The 21,796-nt window shown below is 42.7% G+C and overlaps 1 protein-coding gene across 2 annotated transcripts in view; it reads left to right on the plus strand.

Moving 5' to 3' along the window:
* dcc (DCC netrin 1 receptor) overlaps window positions 1-21,796 on the plus strand; it is a 277,918-nt gene that overhangs the window by 221,050 nt on the left and 35,072 nt on the right. For both annotated transcript variants that reach the window (XM_072372603.1, XM_072372604.1), the window contains exons 23-26: window positions 4,135-4,297; window positions 5,649-5,872; window positions 6,262-6,378; window positions 17,158-17,307. In XM_072372603.1, coding sequence (XP_072228704.1) covers window positions 4,135-4,297; window positions 5,649-5,872; window positions 6,262-6,378; window positions 17,158-17,307 — 654 coding nt within the window. The remainder of the gene's footprint in view (window positions 1-4,134; window positions 4,298-5,648; window positions 5,873-6,261; window positions 6,379-17,157; window positions 17,308-21,796) is intronic.

A 21,796-nucleotide genomic window follows, 5' to 3' on the forward strand; every position in this document is an offset into this window, starting at 1 on the left:
CATTCCTGCATGGAGGCAAGCTGTGGAGTTACTCTTCCTGCACAGAGGTCAGAGGTCAACATTGGGCAGCATAAAGATGGACTCTGCTGCTGTAGCGTTGGGGGCCATAAATCCATCTCCTCTGACCCCCGCCCTCCTCCGGCTTTATGGCAGGTCAACAAGGTCGAACCCTCATTCATCAGCTGGACGCCATTTCATCTCAAATGTGGTCGTTGCTTCTGTCACAAAGGTTCCTCTCAGCGACATGGAAGATTCACCGAGGACTCCTTATGACGTCTATCTCTGCAGGTCTTGCAGCCCTGTGCTGCGTCTCGGGCTTTTCCATCAGAGGGTGGAGGTTTGGGTGCTCAGGAGCTCACTGGAGCTCACTGGAGCCTCTTCATGTTTCTAGTCTTTTCTCAGGAGAGTTGTCAAGGCTGAGAGATGCAAAAACCATAGAAACTACAGTTAAAAATGTTTTGTATTGATGAAAAAGGGCATTTTAACACGTTTAATCCTCATATTAACCTCACTTAAGCAGCACAAAAGGTACAGCAGGCATTCATGGTCTCTCTGAATATTATCTTCCAACAGAACCACATTTTTTTACATTCTGCACATACGAAAGCTTTGATTTACTTTGTATATTTTTATCAGTCGATCTCATATTTTTGCATTTTGATAAACTAAAACTCTGCATGCAGCTCAGAGGCTGTGCTAAACACTAACATGCTAATCAGTTTTCATTGAGTGATCATACTCGGGTGAATGTTCCAGCTGGTGCATCAGTCTCCGTCTTAGTTTGGCAAACATTTCCAGCACTGCTTTGGAGGTCTGCCCATAAACCACTACAATATACTAACTCATCATTTGGAATAAGAACTGGGCATGACACGCAATGATTGCTGTTCTTTAGGTGAACATTGATACCTACCAACATTTCACCCAAAACTACAGCTGTTTTCCACATGCTGGTGGAAGGAAACACTGAGCTACTTTCACAGCTCTAATAGTGCTGTAAATGCATGTGATGTGTGAATTCAACCAGTAAAAGCAGCAGTAAACCTTTTTAACGGTAGATATTCTGACATAGAACCATTTCAGTGCCACTTCTGCATTGTTTTCATTACTTTATTGTTGGTTAAAATACATATTTTTCTGCAACTAGCTGTTGGCTGCAGAACCGTCTGTTTTTAGGTATATTTAAGGGTTTTTGATGCTTTGAAAAAGGCTGTGAGTGCTGGCAGGAAAAATATGTCATCCCATCCCATAGTGTGACGGGCAGCTGTGACTGATGCTCAGATCAAAGTCCCAGTTCCACGTACCTGGTTCCTATGGTTTCTCTAAGAAGGGGGCGGAGCTTGGTGCAGTGTCTGAGATTGATTTTGCTATTTTTCCCCCAGAATCCCTTCTAGTCTTTGAAAAGGTCCCGCAGTGCCTCATGACTTTGAGTCCAAGTCTGCAAAGAATAAACACCACATATAAAATGAAACTTCTGGATTTTTCCAGCTTTGTTTCTGGTTATTCCAGCCGCTCAGCTTTGCTTTCCTGCTGGGTTTGTGAGCTTCTTGTCACCTTTCTGTTGATTTGTTGACGCTGTCGTGGCTTTGAAATGAATGAGCTGCAGAGGGATTGTACTCAGCTCCACACAGTTGGGCCTCGGTGCTTTGCTGAAGGGCGTCTCAGCAGTTCTCGAGTGTGGTTCAGTTTTGACTTGTTTTTCTTTTTCAGCTCCCAGACCTTAAATTTGAATTATTTTCATTATTGTAATGAATCACTGATCATCTGTAGAATTAGAACCACTGACTGCTAACGAGAATTAGCCAGTTCGCCTTGTTAGCGTTTCTTTGCTGCAGATTCTGATTGGTCAGCACATTGGCATCCTTCGTCTCCATGACAACCATTTTCAGTCTGTTGCTCCCGTTCTCTCAGACCCGGATGCTTGTGAGGAGGATGGATGAGACGGCAGAAGGTGCCACACTATGGCGTAACCACGCATTCTTTGGGGGGGTCGTGTCCCCCCCAATATTGAGAAAATACCAACCTGTCCCCCCCAATATACAGAAGAAAATATGTAAAATGCATGTTCTCCTTTTATGAACCCTGTCAAGGGATCGGTCTCTTGTTATGTCTTATTTATTTTCAACTTATTTCCGTGTGTTACCGTGGTAACGGCTGCGCCGCGGTTACCGTGGGAACGTAACGGCTGCGCCGCTGTCTCAGCAGCGGCTCTCCTTATCTTTACGTTGGACTTCTACTTTTGACAGAGCAGATTGTACCAGAACAGGAAGTCCAACACAGAATCAACAAAATAAACTTCCGCCCCCTTTCAAAATAAAACTTAAAACAAAAATAACATTAGACTATTAGACTTTTCGTTGTTAATGCACATTTTGAGACACTGACACAATAGAAATGAACCTGGACTTAAAAGTCCTCAGCACCTTTTTTGTTAAAGGAAAAGTCTGTAATTTGTTACATCATTAGTTGTCCTTATTAAAATATTTCCATAAACATGCTTTGGGTATTTGGTCGCTTTCCACTGGAAGCTGTCCTATTTGCTACAGAACTACTGGAAGAGCAGAATTGTAATTGGTAGGTGTGTTTAAGGTCAGTAAACAGGAAGCAACTAACCAAAACAAAGTGGGGGGGCAGTCACTGTCTCGGAGAAATTACACTATTCCTTTAGATGTGAACTTACATGGTCAATGTAGTCCTCTAAACTATGTTCTAAATGTCCAATTTTTCATATATAAATAAAGAATTGTAGATAATGCACTTAACAATTTAGTTTTTCTTGGACCCCCCCAATGGTTACCATGGTTACGCCCTTGGTGCCACACTTAAAGGCACAGTGGCCATCTTTCCCTTCCTCTCACGGATGCTCGGGCTTAGATGGTTATGGTTGGAATTAAAGTGCAGAGGATGTGGAAATAAGAAGTTATCAGCTGACAGAAATGAAATAATTCATGTGTGGCCTAAGCACTGAAACTGTGAATCTCCTGAATGTTTAAAGCTACAAATATCTTCTGTCAGTCAGTGACTGCTGTGGATGGCAGCCTGTAATTTCATGTTGTTGCAGCAGTAATCTAATTGTCTGACATTTGTGTAAATCAGACTTAATGAGCTGAGTTGTTGCAGCAGAAGAGGATGGATGGATGTCAGAAAACCATTAATTTAATATAAATTATCTCGCGAGCACAAGAGAAAGCATGACCTTTGTGGACTTCAGAGCCTCTGCAGCAATAAATCAGGAGCTGATTTGGGAGGTGAGGTACTTAACAAGGTGTTAAATGTTTTTATTCAGTGGTGTGATAATTATGATAGCATGTCATTAATCAGGTTGTTTGAGTCTTTCTGTGTCCTGAGTAATTAGTCTGTCAGTCTTCCTGTCTCAGACTGCCGCTGCGTTTCCTGCCGTTAGCCGAGGTCCAACCCTTGTTGTTTCTGTGGCCCTTTGGCCACATTATCAGCAGAAGCATCAGCAGAGGTCCTACTTTGGAATTAAATAAACATGTTTGGGAGAGAAGTGTAAAAGATGATTGAATCTATGAGTGAAAAGAAAGGGAGGCTGTGGCTGTAAGCTGGGATGGATGGATGCTGATGCTCTGTTTTCCTGATTTTTCCTCCACTCCACCTGTTTCCCTTCTTCTTCTCCTCTCAGGCTTCACAGCCCTCATTTGTTTCTTGCATCTCTTCTCCACTCTGCAACAAGGTGGACTGAATGAACCACAGAGGATCATTTGATGCCCTTTTTCTCCGTAAACCTGCTGCAGCTCATACATTGATTGATATTGATTGGTCAAGCAGGAGCTCCGTATTTTCCAATCCAGTCAGAGCACTTTGATTATTTTTAGCTTTGCCTTTTCAGACGAGTTTAGAGAGAAAAGTGAAATGAACTCATTGGTTCCTTGTCATCATTACAGTGTCGACACATTTTTAAAGCTGGTAGCAGCCTTTTCATGATCTGAATCAATCCATCGTGCACACGCAGCATCGATGCAAAAAGCATCTTTTAATTATAAAAAAGCAATTTCACATTAATGATAAAACCTCAATAAAGAAAAGGAGGAAAATCCCACTTATTTGATCATACATTATCTCAGATTTCATCATTTATTTTAGGTTTAAACATTTCTTTTCTGTTTTTTCCAGAGTCTCCCATTGGTCAGATGCGACCGCCTCACGGTAGCGTCACGCCTCAGAAGAACAGCAACCTCCTGGTCATCATCGTCGTGTCTGTGGGCGCCGTCACCGTGGTTGTGATCGTCATCGTGGCGCTCATCTGCACCCGGCGCTCCTCCGCCCAACAACGGAAGTACGGCTCAATGAGATAATTTTCAGTTCGATTCAGCTTTATTTATGTGGCAAATTACAACGAATCTGAAGAACTAGTCCAGTTCATCATAATCCAATCAAATCCAATTAAATCCAATTAATTGAATTCCAAATGAGGCCAATTAAAAAAAAAAACGTTCTAGCTCAGGAAACCAACAGATGGCAGCAAAGCTTCTCTTCGATCCAATCCCCCATCAGCGTGCACGAGGCGACTGTGGAGAGAAAAAACAGGAAACCTCCATCAGAACCAGAACCAGGAAGGGTCCGTCTGCCTGGACCAGCTGGGGCTGAGAGGACAGGAAAGAGGGGACAACAAGCAGCGTAACACCAGGCCAGAGACACCTGCTGAGAGGACAGGAAAGAGGGGACAACAAGCAGCGTAACACCAGGCCAGAGACACCTGCTGAGAGAGAGAAACACAAGTTAATGACAGCAGTAAAGTTAAATGTTCAGAGAAAAAAGCAAAATCTTTTCCAGAATTTAGCTAAAACATGACGAATAGTTAGTAGTAGTTATAGTTAATAGGTATAGTTAATAGTTACTACTTATTGCATCATAGCAGCCGAATATGATGCAAATGTTCCCTTTTCCCCTTTTTCATATTCTGAAAGTTGAATAAATGCTCCAAAGACAAAGAGTGATTTTAAGCCCTGAAGTGGCAAAGTTTGCTTGTTGAACACTGGGTATATGAGGCCAAGGATCCCTCCCACCTGGTTTGTCAGATCACCTGCAGTCGGAGCTCTAACAACACGATGCAGCAGCTGTCAGGAGCCTCCGGGTCCTCGACTCCTCTCCTCTCTTTAGCTCGAAGCAGGATGCAGAAGTCCTCGGTAGTTTAAAGTTATAACCTGATTCAGTGGAGTTTGGTACCTCCACGCTCCTTCATACATATTAATGAGTTCACCCTGACAACGCTAAGAAAGAAGAATCCATCGGAGGAGAATGGGGGGGTTAGGGTTAGAAACTGGTTTCTATCTGAGTTCCACAGCAGAGGAAGCTGTTCATGAAGCGGTCCACAGTAACAGCTGGAGTTCAGCACCAATCTGCAGCTCTCCTGCACCAGCAGCAACAACAGAGCTGGAGCTGCAGAGGTTCCAGGGAGCAGCGTAATCCAACCCATAGTATTATTGTGTTTCATAACTCTGCTGTCCATATTTTAGCTTAGCGTTAGCATAATCAGGTTTATTATTCTTTTGTAATCCAGTTGGTGACAGCATGTCAACCGCTTTAATCCACTTTACAGGGTTTCATCTCTTTGTAATCCAGTGCAACAGTTACTGGTGGAGCATGAACAATAACCATCATCCCACTGTGTTCTTCATTGTGTGCAGGAAGAGGGCGAGCCACAGCGTCAGCAAGAGGAAGGGCAGCCAGAAGGACCTGAGGCCCCCTGACCTCTGGATCCACCATGAGGAGATGGAGATGAAGAACATGGAGAAAGCTCCCAGCGTCGCGCCGTCCGGACGCGACTCGCCTATCCAGTCCTGTCAGGACCTCCCCCAGGTGGCACACAGCCAATCAGAAAGCCAGATGGGCAGCAAGAGCAGCCACTCAGGTTCAAGATCAATTCTCACTTACTTATCGGGGTTTTATTTAAATGCAGTCTGTGAGCCGAGACTTTTTCACTTTAAATCCATCAGTTCTTTTTTTCTATCCAATTTCTTTTTGGTTCCTTGAGATTTTCTGTGATGTTTCATCTGTATCGCATCAGCCCTGACATTTTAAATGCATTACGTTTCCATTCAACTGATTAATTGTATCTGTAATGAGTCTTGATTAAATTAACAGTATATTAAGCCTGATTATGGAGTGTATTCAGTAAAAAACGCATGAATAATCTCTCCCAGTGATAAACAGATAGCTGAGCTCATTTAGGAATTTAATTCCAACGGCTCAAGCAGGGGAGAGAAAAGTCTGAACTCTGGGAATGTCGTGATGTTCCAGGTGCCGACGCTGATGAGGCGTCCAGCGGGATTTCCACCCTGGACCGCTCCCTGGCCACCAGGAGGGGAACACGAGGCAAAATGATGATTCCTATGGACTCGCAGCCGAGCAACACTCGTAAGTAACGCCGTGTGTGTGTCCATGCAGCTCAGCAGGTATCTCTGTCTTTTCTTTTTTACAAATTATCTTTGGCTCAAGCTTTGCGTTTATCTTGCTTCTCGGAGTAGCCAATTTAAGGTGGTTTCCGTGAGATTAAAGCACCGCATCTCTATCATTTCAAGTCTCCGTCACACTCCCTTCCAAAGGCTGGAGGTGTGTCTCGGCTCATTATCTCGCTGGAAACCTAACAGGCGAAAACGAGACGTTGCAGTCGATATGCTGCCTTTGATTCTGGGGCAGTTTCAGGAAACAAGGCAAAGGCCTAGTGTAAGGCATGTAAATGTTAGATGACCACGCTGCTTCACATTATTTAAGAACACGGTCCCCCTGCAGCTGAACATGTGGATAATAAGTCCTGCACAGCTCTCACACTAACTTTAAACTATGGCTGCTGATGTAGCAGTTAATTAGCAATTAGCTGGCTGTGCATACATTAACCAACCAGTGGAGAGAAAGGCTCCAACTCTCCTGTTTATCGTCCTGCTTTTGGAACCCAAAGAGACTTACAAATGAGGACATAATATCAAAGCTGTGTGACATTCGGCTCCTGTTGATTATCCCTGATCTGCTGATGAAGTATCAGTTGAACTTGAGTATCTGACCTATGTGGAACAGTTAAAACTGCCTTTCAGTTGCTGTTCGTTTGCACGCATTTAGTGATGTTGCCTTTGCCTTAGAAGATGTGTTTGTGACTGGGGGGGGGGGGGGGGGGGGGGGGGGGGGGCATAATGCACCACACTGGCAGCATCAAAGCTTCTTCACGTGAGGTTTGACGAGATTAAACTCGACGATGTTTCTCTTGGCGTTAAAAATTGAGCCATTCAAACTTCTACCTGCGGGGGCAGTAATGAGCCTTTGCTACGTCTCGCCTGCCAGAACCTAAAGAAGGAGGAGGAGAAGAAGAAGAGGAGCAGGAGGGGAAGCAGGCAGAATGACATCGGAAAATACCGGCATTACCTTTAAAGACGGCCGCTTTCAAACCGTTTGTTTGGCAGCATTTTGGGTACCGACATAAATGATAAATGGCAGCAGAATGACTGATAAAACACGGATAATATGCAAGCATTGTGTGAATCTGCGGCAGTTTAGCTAAAAGTTAAAAGCTCATGCTTCCATCATGCATGCAAAGAGTTCTAATAAAACATTTCAAGATGCATGTGCAGCTCGGTTAAATAAAAGTCTGTTGGTCCAGTAGTTTTTAGTAGTCTGTTGGTAGCTTTCTGTGTCGTCACACCCTTATTCTTCACCCTTATTCTTCACTATAAGTAGATGATTAGAATGAAATAACTTTGCATAAATGCAGTCCTGAGTGTCCTGGGACTCCAGTGATCTTCTACCCACCAGTTCAGAACCGAGTTGCTGTTGGTCCTCTCTGTTAGAGGTTTCTGTGGCTGAGTTTCTGGAGTTTCTGACTTTCTGGAACACGCCGGTGTTAGCTAGAATCTGTTCAAGGCTATTGAGTTGATTTCTGATGCCTGTAAGTTAATATTACTTCTTCCAAGAAGCCAGATGAATTGAAGCGCTGAAACGGGTGTAACATCTAAGAAAAAGAAAGTCCAAAGCTTCTTTCAGGCAGCTCCAGGTGTCGTCCGGGGACACGAGTGAGATGTTCATCCAGCGCTTTAAGCTTATTTAAAGATCATTTTGGACACAGTTAAGTAATGATGGGGATTACAAAGTGAGCGCACTGTAAAGTGTAAAAGTGATCCTGGTTATTTTACACTTTATTTTCCTTTTAAGTCACTAATGCACACGGCCTGCAGAGAGCTGCTCTTACAAGATGGAGATCATTTACAATGATGCAATTATGAAATCCTAAATTGATTTCAGAAGATCTCTGGGTTTGTTTTCCTGCAGGACTGAAACTGCGTGGCCTCCTCAAAGGCTGTTTAAAGCCAATAAAGACAAGTTATTCCAGCATTATTCGACAAAGCAGTGAAGACCCTTTTGTGATGTTAGGAGCGTTTTGCTTTCTCAATCTTTAAGTGCTCCAGAAATGTTCAGAGGATCTTCTTTGGCCTCCACAAAGCTTTGAGATGTGTTGTGCTCATTATCCTGCTGCAGCATGAATCTTCCTCCACAGAGATGAGAACCAGAGGCTGAGTGTGTCTCTGAAGAACAGACCGCTACTTCTCCCTGCTTCGGTACACATGCTCAGCCGTGAATCACCCCAAGACTTAAATGTTTCATACCAGCGTGGTATCATTCCCTCTCCCTTCAGACCTCTTTCATATGCCCCAATCAACAAGTAGTGCTTCAGATCCACTGAAAGTCTGGCTTGTGCTTCAGGAATGTTGTACTTGGTGCACCTGTGAGTGTTTTCGGCTCCTCTGGGGTGAGCCTGATGTAAATGTGATCAGAGGCAGACGCACATCCCTGCTCAGATGTTAATTACCTGTAGCTGCACACATCTTTCTTCTGTAGATGCGACGCTGGATACTAAAACCTCCGTATTTGGACGTGTGCTGAAGCCATTCTCTGTGAAAAACCGACTCTGTCCTGCTGAATCTGGGACTGAAAACACGACGACTTTTATGATAACTGTTGTTGTTGGATGCCCCTGACTCGTAAGATCAGAGTTTCTAACACTGATGTGAAGCAATGTGCACGTTTCCAGGGACTCTAAAGTAAAGACTTTCATTGATTCAGGCACTGAGGAAGCGAGGAAGTGTTTAAAGTGTAAGTTTGTTATGCAGCAGTAACTGATTCCTCAGCTGGGCTTTTGTATTATCTTGCTGAAGAACATTACATTGATGTCTCTGGTAGGGCTGCATAATTAATCATATTTTGATCATGATCACGGTTTTGGTGGCCACAGTTAAATGAACCTGATCATCAACGATATTTACAGTCAAAATGCAGCTCTGCTGCCTGCATCTGACCACATGTTCTGAAGCAGTAGTCCTCCAACCACCAGGGGGCGACAGCATGGTTAAGGCTTCATTAATCTGCCTAAATAACAAGCCTGCAGGCAGCTGGTTAGACAGTCTGTGAGTAAGACTGATGAGAGGAAGTCGAATCCAGAAGCATCTGGGGACGGCGAGGAGCTTGAGTCTCGAAACGGGGCGACTTCCATTATCTGGACTTGTTTCAGATTCAGGGAAAGTGACGTTAAACAAGAAGAAGTTATTAACAAAGAGTGTAACAAAGTAGTGTCTGCCCCAGAGTAACACCACTAATTTATTAAATCATCTGAAAAAACATCACAAACCTAAATATGAAGGTCAAAGCTAAAGTTAATTCATAAAATCCGTGTCCAGCGCCGACCCAGAGAACCATTATAGCAGAACCCGATCCATCCACCTCCCAAAGACACGCAGGAATAACAGCCAGATCTTTTTATTTGGCCAAAGACGAGTCCGATCAGTACAGTTAGTGCTTTAAAACGTTAAATTATTGGGGTTTTGTTTTTATTTTGCATTATTTATCATTTATTCTAATTTAAAGTTTAATTTTTCACTAAAAATTGTTGCCACATTGTTTATAAATGGTGCAACAAAAATCCATGTTTTTCCAGACATGATGATTGATCAGAATAATCGTGACTATGATTTAGCTCATAATCGTGCAGCCAAAGTCTCTGGAAAAGATGTTTCTTTGAAGGCAGCATGTGATGATCTAAAGTCTCAGGTGGAGGAGCAGGAAGTTCCTGCCTCTGAGCCTGGAAAAGCTGACATTAAGCTTCCGTTTTGGACCGTTTTAAGGAACATTTAGAGGTTAATCTTGTATTGTAATGCTTATATCAGCTGTTCCTGGTGCAGTTTGCCTTGCATGGATCAAAGATCACAAGTGTCCAGCTAAGGCTGCAGTTTCACCCTTTAGCTGCTGAATTTCCTCCTGATTCCTTGAATCATTTAATGATATTCTTCCCTTCAGAGGGAGAATACTGTGTGCTAATTCCATCTGATGTTTCTTTGAGGATTTTCCTCACACAGTTCTTGACAAACTGGCGATTCTTGGCCCATCTTTACCCTGATAAAGATTTTGAAACGAATCTTGATTAAAATCCTGTTGACATTATCTGTTTGAAAGGATATCATTAAATTAAATTTTACTTTTAGCTCTTTCCAAGCCCTAATCTTCCCCACACAGCAGCATGTTTCCAGCATATCAACAAATTAAATGAAGCCGAGGAGAAAAAACATGAAATATCTTTGGTTCAAGCTGTCTGCAGTGAAATGAAGGTTAAAGCAAATGTAGCATTGGTTTTCCATCCCAACCTTTTCTGATTTCTCAGGATATCTCTCAGTAATCAGGGTTTTTGTGTTGATTATCTGAAGCTGTGCTCTCTTCTCCTCTTCCTGATTTGGATGTCGATAGAGCTCCATTTCTTTAAATAATGTCACAAATGAAGAATTTCCTTTGGTATGTGACATATTTGCTGCATTGTGGTGGCTTTGGGTTATGATGGCAGTGACATGTTCTGTCGTTCTTTTACCTTCCGTCCTTTTTTTTAGAAGTTTTTTAGGCAGAAATTAAAAGAGAGACACATTCACTGAAAATTAGACTCTCATATGCACCAACTTTTACAGATAATTAGCTTCTGCTTTCCCTCAAAACAACTGAGAGGATGGAGGGAACTGGGAAAAGATCTAAAGAGGGTAAGAAGGACAAAGTAAGTGGGTGTGGCAGTCTGTATTTATGGAGCCTCAATAACTGATTCTGAATCAACTCATTTCCTGAAGTAAAACTATAGGCTCTGAAATATTCCTTAAGTGTAAGAATAATCCTTTCAGGGACAATTTGACCAGAATTTCTGAGGAAATATTAAATCTTTCTGGCTTTAAACACACTGAAAAATGATGCTCAGGCCACCGATGTCCTGACAATGCTGAGAGATTTCAAGCTGCCCTACTTTCCTGTAAAGTTACAGTATAATTTTAGAAAATCTGAATATTTTTAAATGGATTCCAGCTATTTGCTTTCTTATATAACAGTTAACAGAGGTCACCCAGCTGTTCAGTGAAGCCGTTAACAGAGGAGACGGATTTTTCTTGGATTAGGAGAGGTGTGCCTGTCTTTTCATGTGTTTCTCATAGAAATATAGACAGTCTTCTTGTTTCATATGTATATTAATCTTTATGCAGTGATCAGTGATGTTTTTCTCTCCAATAACACTCGGTATATTGTTCAGGTTCAGGTTCAGGTTCTTTCCCAAGAACATGTAGCTTATAGCATTGAACCATGATGACAGAACATATTTCTATGTGTTGGGGATCAAGCAGGAGCTGGATTAGTTATTAGCAAAGATTAATAAGTGTCCAAGCACCCATGTGAAGGCCCAGAATCTGAGCTCTGACATTCAGAACCGGCAGTTCTCCACAAACAACGTCTCCTTTAAAACAGCACAATAGAATAAAGTTGTCACACTTATTAAATCGACGGTACTTTGATGAATAAACACTTTTGTCTGTAGGTGGCAGAGATTTCCAGTCTTTCTGTCTGTGTGTGCATGTTTTCCAGCATCTGAAAGCAAAGATGAAGCACAGCAGGAAGAAAGTGTCCAGTTCTGGTTAACGAACACTTCAGGGGTTAATGTGTCACTTATGTTCAAAGGTGCACAAAGGAGGATGGTCGGATCACAGCTAACTCGACTCAAATTCACTTTACTTTCAATACAATGTACTGTCAGAACAGCTCTGATGCTAATGCTAATGCTAAGTGTGTTCTGTTGTTAGCACAGTTCTTGGAAAATGTTCAGTCCTTCGTGAAAACGGTCCTGTGTCTGATCTTTGGTGCAAAGACTCTTTGGTGCTGTCTGGAAGAAGGATTCTGGTCACTTCTCCTGGTCTGTTGCAGTTAGCCCTCAAGCTAACTCTGGCTAATCTTTCAGTGGACTCCAAGCTGTGCTCTCACCTTGGCTTGGTCAGCTGAAAAGTGGGTCCCTGCAGGCTTTGTGTGCTGCAGGAGAGTGAGAAAAGGAAGGATCGGGCCTCTGGCAGGCCTCGATCCTGCAGGCTCTGAGAGCAAATTCAGCTGAAGTTAGCGACCCCTGTTTTCATTGCAGTGTTCTGTGATAGATACACCAAGGAATCATCTTTAAATGTTCTTCTCCAGTCCATGGAGGCTAAAATCAGGGGTGATGTTGAGAAGGTGCAAAGGTAATCCCACAGAGAATAAAAAGAAGGTCAGTAGCCTTCATCAAAGAGATTAAAACGGAAGTAACAAGCTTCTTGTGATGAGAATAAAATGTAACTTGTTTTCTTGAAAAAAATATGATGATAAACTGTTAGTCTGGATAAGCTAAACCATCTTTTAGGAGCCAGACTTAAATTATCTGCTTCATAATTCTGTCTCAGAGGCTGTTTTATCATGTTTTTACCACCTGGTTATTATCCTGCCCTGGCTTATCCAATCAGAAGTACACATTCACGTGTCATTAAGTGACCAAATAACACTGCTGTTAGTGAGCAACAAGCATCAGGTTCACTGATGCTTCGGAAAAGTCCCAAACACAGAAATTCAGTGATGATCGAGTCCCGTTCGTTGCAGAATTCTTTCACAAACATGTCCATGAAGTCAGTTGTGCAGCAGATACAGTATGAGAGAGTTAAAAGGGAGATTTGTGATGTTTTAGAGCTCAGTAACAGCCCACCTCTGCTTACTAAAGACTTTTAGGGTCCCTGCAGCTTCATTCTGAGCCAGTCTCTGAGGAGTAACAGCAAAACATAAACTAACAATGAACATCAACTCAACTGCCTGAAATATACTTATCAGCACATAAAAATACACAATGCAGTCCCTGCTCCCCCCTCAGGCTCCATTTTGATGATGTCACACTGCATTAAAGCATCAGTTTTTAGGAGCAGAGCCTTGGGAGTCGCAGGCAGAGCTCCTGGAGAAGTTAGCGCTCGCTATCTGTGAAGCTGGGCCAGTCCAGAAGTCTCTGCCACAGCTGGAAGCTGCAGCTGTTGGAGCCTTCGGCTCCTGATGCTGCAGCTCCAGCTGCCTCACGGGTCGTGGCCCGGAAGCTCCAGGAGAGCCCCGCTGGTGGCATTGACCATCAGAAGAGTGCATTTCTGAAGACTGCAATAGGAAATGAATACAGCGCCATTCGCATTCTTCCATTTGAATTCTAAATTGCATAAATTTGCTTTCTATAACTGAGAATCACTCTCTGGTTTAAACATTTATGGCTGAACTGGCCCAGAATTAGAAGTGCAAAACGGAGCGTAGTGTAAACAGAGAGAGAGAAAATAGGGCAGCGAGTTTCATCTGCTGGCAGCCAGATCGCCACATTCTTGATCCCCTCTCACTGAATGTGGAAAAAGCTGTGAGACCAACCTAAAAAGACCACCTTTTTTACATTAAACACACCTTTAATTCACTTTTACAGCTGAGTTCTGACAGCATCTCGTGACACAAGCTGCTTGCTTTAAGACACTCTTCAGCTTAAAGGGAACAATGGGTTGGTGCTCCTTGTTTTTAGGGATATACAGCTGCAGTGGAGTGGAGGAGCATAATGTGGCTGTGAGCTGATAATCCAGCTGTGCAGGGTAACATTTCAACGGGGATGTTTTGGTCTGATGCAAAGCATCTCATTAGACTTTCAGACTGTTTTCAGTCACATGCTGCAGTGTGTAATTACTCTGCTCTCCGGCTTCTCCACTTATTTATCTTGTTGTTTGCTGCAGCTCTAACAGTCAGGATACAGTGCTGTGGTGTCATTTTATGGTTCAGCTCCTGACTGACGAGCATATTTAGGTCACAGTAAACCAGGGAAACCCTCGTGGCCTCCTCTGATCACACAGACAGAAGTTCCCGTTGATATGAGCTCAGATCGTAGCCACGTGAGGTTAAAGTTAATAATCCCGTGCCATTGTGTGTTTGTTACCTCAACCTTTGAGTCCTCCTGTGGCTCAGAAAGAGCTGGAAACCCTCCAGTGATGCTCTCTGGAGGAAAGAAACCTTGAAGTCCAGTTGAACTCATTTCTGAGGATGTAGACCCGGTGAATTGTGCATTCGTTCTTATCTTAGTTTCAGTGTCTCTCGCTGTGCTTCCACTCAAACGGCTTCGGTCCTGCTGCAGTCAGACTCTCTGATCTCTAAATCTTTTTGTTTACAGCCGGGTTTTCTTCTTCTTTTCCGTCTCTATCAGCTTGTTTTGGTGTTTTTCTCCTTTTTTTGTCTTTATTCTCAAACTTGATCTCTTTTCACAAAGCTTTTCTGTCTTTGTCTCTCTGCTACTTTTTTATTTGAGTTTTTCTTGGATCATGTCTGCTTGTGTTTGACCTTTAACCCCCTCATGCACACACATACATGCACTCTCAGGCTCCATTAACCTGCAGCCTTTCTGCACCTGGGTCATCAATATTCTCTGTCAATAAGTGTATTGAGCAGACTTGCTCATCTCTGGTCATTTCAGGGCTGTAATCAAACTCTGCTTCAGCTTAAAAGATCACAGCACACACATCTTAAATCTGTTGATCACAACTTTGCTGTTATCAATACTCTCCAATCAATGCGAGTATTAACCGGGGTTTAGTGTGTTCAGACCTTTGGACTGTTCAACATTCTGCTCATCTCTGCTTCTCCGTCTTTATCTGCAGCCGGACTCTCAGCGATTCTTTCCTCTTTTGAAGTCTCTGTGCAAAACGAGATTAACCACAAACTCTGCTCTATTGGACTTCTGTTAAAGGGGAACTCCGGTGTTTTTAACCCTTATTTCTGGCATGAAATACGTTCATCTGCTCACAGAGAACAGTTTGGTGAAAGTTGGCGCCCTTCAGAAGATATTTAGATAACTGGAGATCCATATAACGGAGTGAACGGGGCTTAGAGGATGCAGCCTCTAAATAAGGCATTATCTGTCTTTATTTCACCAATACTTTAAGAAGAATGAATGAATGAACGTTCTCTCTGCTGAAAACAGGAGCAACTCGGACCACAGAAGGCAGAAAGGAAAAGAAAAAGATGAAAGTTTTATTCTTCTACGGCTGCAGACTGTCAGTTATTCAGTGAAACAAACTTATCAGGAGCTGCATTAAAGAAGACAAAAAGGGATTTACTGTACAAACAAACACACACAGCCTCTTATCTCCTAAACAGGCCTAAGGAGACGTGTGTGTGTGCACGTGCACGTGCGTGTGCACGTGTGTGTGCTTATAATGGACCTGAGGCAGTGTAATCAGTCTCAGTGAGTTCACCTCCCTGCAGTTTCCTCTCAAGGTCACAACATGAACTCTATCTGCTCTGGCTGCCCCCCCGACTGCCTCTCCTCCCTCTGCTCTAACTGCCCCCCCCCCCCCCCCCCCCCCCCGCCTCCCTCTGGCTGTATTTGCTTTCTCTTATTTATCGTCTGGGAGTTGAACTCTTTGGGCTGGATTATATGAGCAAACACTCTTCCTCTAACGCAGAATTGTTGTAATTACTCTGGTGAACAGTAATTCTTTCTCATTCTGGGTTAGGTGTCGCCTGTCAGTGGGAAAAAGCCTGATTTGTTGTGTCATAGCCTTGAAATTCCCTGCGATACGTTTGAATCTTCTTTGTGTTTTCATGTAAAACCAGTGAGTTGCGTGTTGTTTTCTCTGCTCTGCGTGGGCCTGGTTTGCTGATAGTTTGGACTCTTTGGTTTAGCCTTCATCCACCTGGATGTTTCTCAGCTTTTTCACAGCCATGATGGCACCGTGGCAGCCTGGTTTATTGATTGTTTTACCTGAATTAACTGACTCCTGTCTCTGAGTTGTCCCGGCACTGCTTTACATGACTTTACGCATGCTTTTTGTGGTTGGACAGTTTTTAACTGAGGATATCGGTACCGATATCGAAGAATAATTGAGATCGGGCATCGGTTACAATCCATATCGCCGATTTTTATTTATTTTATTTTAAAATTCCTCCTTGCCCAGCATTGGCATCAATTCAAGGGCCTTCTGCCCCCTCCAGGGGTGAAAAAAGTTAAGTTGGGACTACCTCTGATTTAGTTTTTTTAGTTTTTACAAAGCGAGAGAAGCTGTGGTTTTGTTCAGATGCTTTTGTGATGGATGTTTAATTCCCATTTACACTAAACTATATAAAGAGCTACCCGATTAACGGATTGACTGTATAGAAAATGGATGAATATATAAAGAGCTGATTGTTATTTAGTTTTAAAGTGCCAACCAAGCCAGTGAAGCAATTTTTTCTTCGCAATTTCAGCTCCTTTATTATTTAATATTTTGTTTACGTTGGATTTTGACCTGAACCAGTTACACTTGTTCTATTTTTATGGTTAAGATGGTTTTACTGGTGCACAATTATTAGATAAATAAGTAATTCAGTACATTTATATCTGTTGATTTGTTTTGAAAGAAATGTTTAAGTCAAGTCTGATGCTGCCTTGCACAGAAGAATGATCCCAGTCTTTTCCACACAATGAAACTCACCGTTTTTTTGCCATAATTCTGCTGTTTTTCGGTATCGGATCGATATCGGCAAGATTAAGCATTTAAAAAATCGGATTTTATCGGGACGTCCCTGTTTTTAATCATAACGTGTTGTGCTGAAATCTCACTGCAGCTTTCTGAGTGGAGTTTGCATGTCCTTCCTGTGTCTGAGGGAGTTTTCTCAGGATGCTCTGGTTCCCAAACATCCAAAGACTTCCATGTTATTACTCAGTGTGATTGTGGGTGTTTTTCTGGTTTATCCTGTAATGGACTGGCAACCTGTCTGAGGTCACAGACCCTGCCTCTCCAGGACATAAAAGATGGATTTCCGTGTATTTCTGTCTCAGTTTGCTTTCTGTTTTATCCGTTTCAGCGGTGGTCAGTGCCATCCCGGTGCCTGCTCTGGACTCCTCTCAGTATGCTGGTATTCTGCCTTCACCTTCCTGCGGCTTCTCTCACAACAAGTTCAGCCTGAGGTCAATGCCTTTCCCCACCCTGACTGTGGACAGAGGATACACACCAGGTACCGTAACCCCGCCGACAAACTCACGAAACATCTTTGGAAACGGCACCGACTGCAGATTTATGGCTGGAAAAGAACACAGGCAGCAGGTTTATCTGTGGTTCTTCTTCTTTCCAGTCATCCCAAAGACCACAATGCATTTCAGTCAATCAAAGGTTCAGGAAATCGGCGGTGATGGCTTGTGGTGGCATTGAATGGGGGGGCTAATGTATTATAAAAGCCAAGTAGTTGTATTTCAGCATAAAAGGTGTCCTTTTAGAATATAAGTTTAAACTATCACAACATTATGGGCCTTTTCAACAAACCACCAAAACACTATTTAGAAGAATGCACTGATGGAAAATATACCATCTACCATCTCTCTGGAAATACAAATACTTTCACACCATAAAAGGTTTTAAAAAAGGTCAAACCAGACTTATAGCCTATTGCAATTAGCTTTGGACACAATAATCCAAACATCAGCACTAAACTAAAATAGTAACTCCAGGAAAACGCTCCAGAAAGACGTTAAGAGAGCCTGAAAAGAAATACTCCACAAAATGTTCCATCTGTGTGACATTAATGGGGGTCTACCTTATTTAAAGAGAAGCTTCAAGAGGCCGTTAGCCGTTAGCCTTTAGCCTTTCTAACGTTAGCCGTTAGCCTTTCTAACGTTAGCCGTTAGCCTTTCTAACGTTAGCTGTTAGCCGTTAGCCTTTCTAACGTTAGCCGTTAGCTGTTAGCCGTTAGCCTTTCTAACGTTAACCGTTAGCCTTTCTAACGTTAGCTGTTAGCCGTTAGCCTTTCTACCGTTAGCCGCTAGTCGTTAGCCTTTCTAACGTTAGCCGTTAGCCTTTCTAACGTTAACCGTTAGCTGTTAGCTGTTAGCCTTTCTCTCAAACCCAGTTACACAAAAGCTACGATTTTGGCGCTTTTCTTTCTGTGTAATTTGGATATCCTTTGGATGATGTGCCCCTACTTTTTTCACCTGAGGACATTGAAGAAAACAGATTCGAAAGTAAATAATCCACTTCCTTAACGCCGATGCCTGCAATTGTCAAAGTTTCGCCCTTCACACGCAATCAAGTAGAGTCGTCTGTGATTGGCCCAAATCTGCTGGATTTGGGCTGGACAGATTTAGCCCAAATGAGCCACAAATGGAGGGGGCGGGACTTGCAACCTGTCACTCAAATGTTGAAGAAAAGTCAAGTGGAACTGAGCTGCTTCCCTTGGGCTGTAGATAATTAGCCCGTTTTCACCGATTTAATGGGTTTCAGTTCAGATTTTGCTCCGCCTCTGATCAAAAATTAAAAAACTATTTGTTTAAAGTTTTTATTGAATTATTGATATGTTATATTCTCATTTTTATTGAATAAAGTAGGGAGGGCTGAGCCCTGTTAGCCCAATTATAGCAGCCGTCCCTGGAAATCAGCTTAACTCATAGAAAAGTAGGGCCCCATAGACACAGTTTTCTGCATTAAAATCACTGAAATTGGACTTTAAAAAAGAAAAATATAAGGAATTATTCAAATGTTCCATAAGTCTCAGTTCGGATCTTTTAGGCTTTTGTTTATTCAGAACCACAGAATGTTTGTTGTTCCTAATTAATTGATTTTATTCGTGGACGTCACTCTTATCATTAAATCACTTTATTTTATTAATCAGCTGACTGTACCAGCTGTGTTTTATTGTGTTGAATAACAACCAGCCGCAGCTTTGGATCTCTTCGTAGCATCGGTGGAGCCGCAGTAATCAATACTCTACATTTAATATATCAGAGAAAGTTGTTTTCAGCTTTAGCTGCAAAATCAAAAACACCCAAAAAGAAGTGTTAGGAATCAATCGATCCGTGTTTTCTGCAGTAACATAAGTCTAAACTCTGCTCTTTAGAGGAAAGGCATTCACAGATAGCATGACTGTGGATGATTCCTTCAACATTTTCCAGGCTATTCTCTGGTGCTTCTGGTGTTTGGTAACAGAGCTGCTGATGGGAATTCTGTGGTTTTTTGGGCTGCAGTCGGTTGTTTGACAGTTCAAACACCACTGGTACCACTTTGGTGGAAGAAATTAGAGACCTGACATTTTCCCATGAAGCTATTAGAACATCTGATATAGAGTCATTACGGTTCTGAGCTGTTCTTCACAGTGAAGACACCTGCTAATAAACTTCTACTCCAGGATTTAGACGGGTGCGTTGCAACCTCTCTCCACTGCTCTCTTCCTCCCGCAGCCTGTGCTATTCAAGCCTAGTTTTTCTGCCAAGCTAAACGCTAAATGATGTGGTTGGAAGCGCTAATTCAGAAATTCAATAATTGGCTAATTCCTAGTTGGCTCATGATTTAACAACAGCAACGAGAGGCCTCAGAGCCACTGAATCAGCTGACAAACTGTGGGGGCTGATTGCTTCCGGCAAAGCACACAGTGGGGATGAGTGGATATGGATGGGGCGGCTAATTAATCTAAAGATACAACATGAACAACGGGGACAGAACGAGTAACGGCAGAAGTTTCACTGACAGTGACACACAGCGATGAGCCTCTCCGATTATTGATTGTACAGCGAGAGACTGAGAGCCAAGAGCCGCTTTACATGAAGAGAAACGCTCAATCGGAGTATCAGAGACTGCGTTATTAGGCAGGAAGTTGTGGGATAAACCCTGATATCTGATATCTGAAGAAGTTTTAGATACATTTTTTGTTGTTGCTGTGATTAGGCAACAGATTTATAGGACAACAACAATTAAATAGAGTTTGATTTGTTTAATTTCCAGCCCTTCCTACTTCATCCCAATCACTGCATTCACAAAGGTTTGCTGTGATGGAGGGCTGTGATATTCCTATAATCTCTTTTTATTTCAGGGTTCCTCCCACTGCAGCAACTCTAAGTTTTACAATAAATAAATCTTCAGTGGTAAAAGCAGAAATAATCCTTTGGTGGACTCTTTTAGGACCTTTTCTCTGCACTTCTTTTTGGCAATTGCAACAGAAAAAAAGGTGGCTGCCTTTAAGCTGTGACCCAGAGAAACCCCAGTTCACTTCAGAGAACCTCTTTTTGTCTGTTTCCAGCCACTGATCAATGATTGCAAATGCTGAGCTTCTATTTCCTCCGACGCTTTCCCTGTTTGATTGCTTTAGCTGATGGAAATCAAGGTGTCAGACCTACTTAGCCAGAACAGAGACGTTAGAGCTCAGAGTCGCTGGATCAGAGGTCTGGAACTACGGATCCCTGAATATGTCAGAGTATTTCTCCTTGAGAAAAGGATGTGGCTCGTAGGGCCTCAAGGTAAAGGTGATAAACCTAAAACTCTTTTTCTGCCACCCATCACAGTGTCTCCCACCTTAAAAAGGAGGGCATGTTTTTGTTTAACACCAGCCGTAAGGTTTTATAGCCACGATTAAGTGGTTTTCAATGCCATTAACTAACAGCTGTTCATTCCTGAACCCGATCAAACCTGATTTTGGGCAGTTTCACAAACCTTTGTAAGACTTAAAGGGGAACTCCGGTGTTTTTAAACCTTATTTCTGGCATGAAATACGTTCATCTGCTCACAGAGAACAGTTTGGTGAAAGTCGGCGTCCTTCAGAAGATATTTAGATAACTGGAGATCCATATAACGGAGTGAACGGGGCTTAGAGGATGCAGCCTCTAAATAAGGCATTATCTGTCTTTATTTCACCAATACTTTAAGAAGAATGAATGAATGAACGTGTGCTATAGCTCTGTTAGCTCATAGCTGCTGTTAGCTCATAGCTCTGTTAGCTCATAGCTGCTGTGTTGTTGTTATTGGCGGCTATCGGGGGGCTTATAGAGGGATTTCTACACACTCGTCTGCTGGGATGATGTCATCGATGCCCGCCGCTGCAGCACAGCTCATTCACCCCGGTAAGAACGTCCATCTTACTCAAAGTCGTCGTCAAAATCTGATAAATATCCTGCCATGTTGCACAAAACTATCAGCAGCAAACTCTGTGTGAAGTTAGCCGACTGTCACAGAGCACGGAGTGAATAAACTGTGCTGCAGGGGGGCGTGTGGATGAAGTGGGCCCAGTAGAGTGCCTGTGTAGAAATCCCTCCGTTAGCTCTCCTATAGCTGCAAGTAGCCACATAACAGCAGCTATGAGCTAACAGAGCTATGAGCTAACAGCAGCTATGAGCTAACAGAGCTATAGCACACGTTCATTCATTCATTCTTCTTAAAGTATTGGTGAAATAAAGACAGATAATGCCTTATTTAGAGGCTGCATCCTCTAAGCCCCGTTCACTCCGTTATATGGATCTCCAGTTATCTAAATATCTTCTGAAGGACGCCGACTTTCACCAAACTGTTTTCGGTGAGCAGATGAACGTATTTCATGCCAGAAATAAGGTTTAAAGATACCAGAGTTCCCCTTTAAAGAAGAAAATGTTCATAAAGATACTTAAATACAGCTTTTTAGAAGTGCCTCTTATCATCTTTCACAGGCATTACTAATGTAATCATGGTATATGTCCATGAAAGTAGCTCTC

This window comes from Leuresthes tenuis, unplaced genomic scaffold (genome assembly GCF_036924035.1).
Source record: "Leuresthes tenuis unplaced genomic scaffold, fLeuTen1.0.hap1 SCAF_19, whole genome shotgun sequence".
NCBI classification, from domain to species: domain Eukaryota; kingdom Metazoa; phylum Chordata; class Actinopteri; order Atheriniformes; family Atherinopsidae; genus Leuresthes; species Leuresthes tenuis.